Source organism: Aureococcus anophagefferens (genome assembly GCF_000186865.1).
Source record: "Aureococcus anophagefferens unplaced genomic scaffold AURANscaffold_851, whole genome shotgun sequence".
Taxonomy (NCBI): domain Eukaryota; class Pelagophyceae; order Pelagomonadales; family Pelagomonadaceae; genus Aureococcus; species Aureococcus anophagefferens.
The window spans coordinates 3,002-4,217 of NW_008706121.1; the positions used below are offsets into that span (position 1 = coordinate 3,002).

The 1,216-nt window shown below is 49.4% G+C and overlaps 1 protein-coding gene across 1 annotated transcript; it reads right to left on the reverse strand.

Moving 5' to 3' along the window:
* Window positions 1–197: 197 nt before the first annotated feature.
* Window positions 198–1,119, reverse strand: AURANDRAFT_69064 (hypothetical protein; the record flags this gene model as incomplete). The annotated part of the gene is made up of 6 exons (XM_009044812.1): window positions 198–212; window positions 266–475; window positions 534–650; window positions 749–827; window positions 878–981; window positions 1,038–1,119. Coding segments are annotated over 6 exons (607 nt in total), but the record flags the coding sequence as incomplete, so codon positions are not given.
* Between the last annotated feature and the right edge of the window lie 97 nt (window positions 1,120–1,216).

Consider the following 1,216-nt stretch of genomic DNA (forward strand, 5'->3'; position numbering starts at 1 on the left):
CGTCGACTGATAGCGGGGGCACGGGACTCCCAATCGCCATCGCTGTTGGCACAGCCATACGTGGAAACGGGTTTCCAAAAGGCACGGCCCCGTGGCTGGAGTCCTGGGACGAAGCGAATTCATCGGGCATCAACACGGTTGCAGGATCAGGCTTTTTTAAGTGCTCGGAGGTTGCTGATGATGGCACGTCATGGGGCTCAACTACAGGTGTCCTAATAGCATGTTGCTCTAAAGCCATTTCAATGTGTCTCCGAAGCCCGGAAACCTCGTGTTTAAGGAGCTTGGCGCGATCGTAGTCCTCATCTCGGACTGCCACGCGTTTTGATATCTCCAGCTGTGCCAGCTGCCCGCCAAGGGCCTGTAGTTCCTGTTCTGCCGCTTTGATTCGCTTCGCTGCATCGTAGTCTTCAGCCTCGATTGCTGTCTGCTTAGCTATAAGCAGCGATCGTATAAGCCGGCCCGCGCGAGGATCAACCTTAGGATCAACCATAAAATGACATCGAAAAACTTAGTAGTACACTCGTGCGTATTACATTCATGTCAAACGCAAGATCATCGACGCGTTCGCGGCGTGGTAACGAACTACTCGGTTTCTCTGGGTTGCGCTCATTAGCTGAATTGATTGAATTCTTGACATACTCTCCAAGGACCTGCGCCTCAATTTTATCAGGAGTTTCACAGATGATGACACGCAAATTGCGTTCAATGCAACAATACCAATCTGGTTGAATAAATTTGCCTGATTCACATGGCAACAATGCATCACAAATTTTAAATATCTACCCTTTGCATCAACATACACAGACTTCAGCTCACGAGCCTGGTGCCTAAAAATGCAATATTCGAACAGAACTAATGAGGATACACTGGAGATCACTGGCTCCGCTCGTTGGGATCGAGGGACATATAACCAAGTCTCGTCCATAGGCTGGGTTCTGTACCACAAGTGCCAGAACCAACAAAAAGTTCCACGCGAGTGGCCTAGAGCCCGCGTAAATCAAAGCAGGGATCTGCAATTAACGCTGCTAGCGTATCACTATTTTGTTTTGGTGACTGAGCAATTGGATTTGGGAAATGATCGCGTCTTGCGCCAATTCTATGACAACATGCTGTGGGTACCTAAGCTTAGTTTTATGCACTATCGTACCACGTTGCCCGACATACTCGCAGAAGCGCGGAGTTTGCCACCCTCGGGTGTGTGGTGTGTGTACGTTGA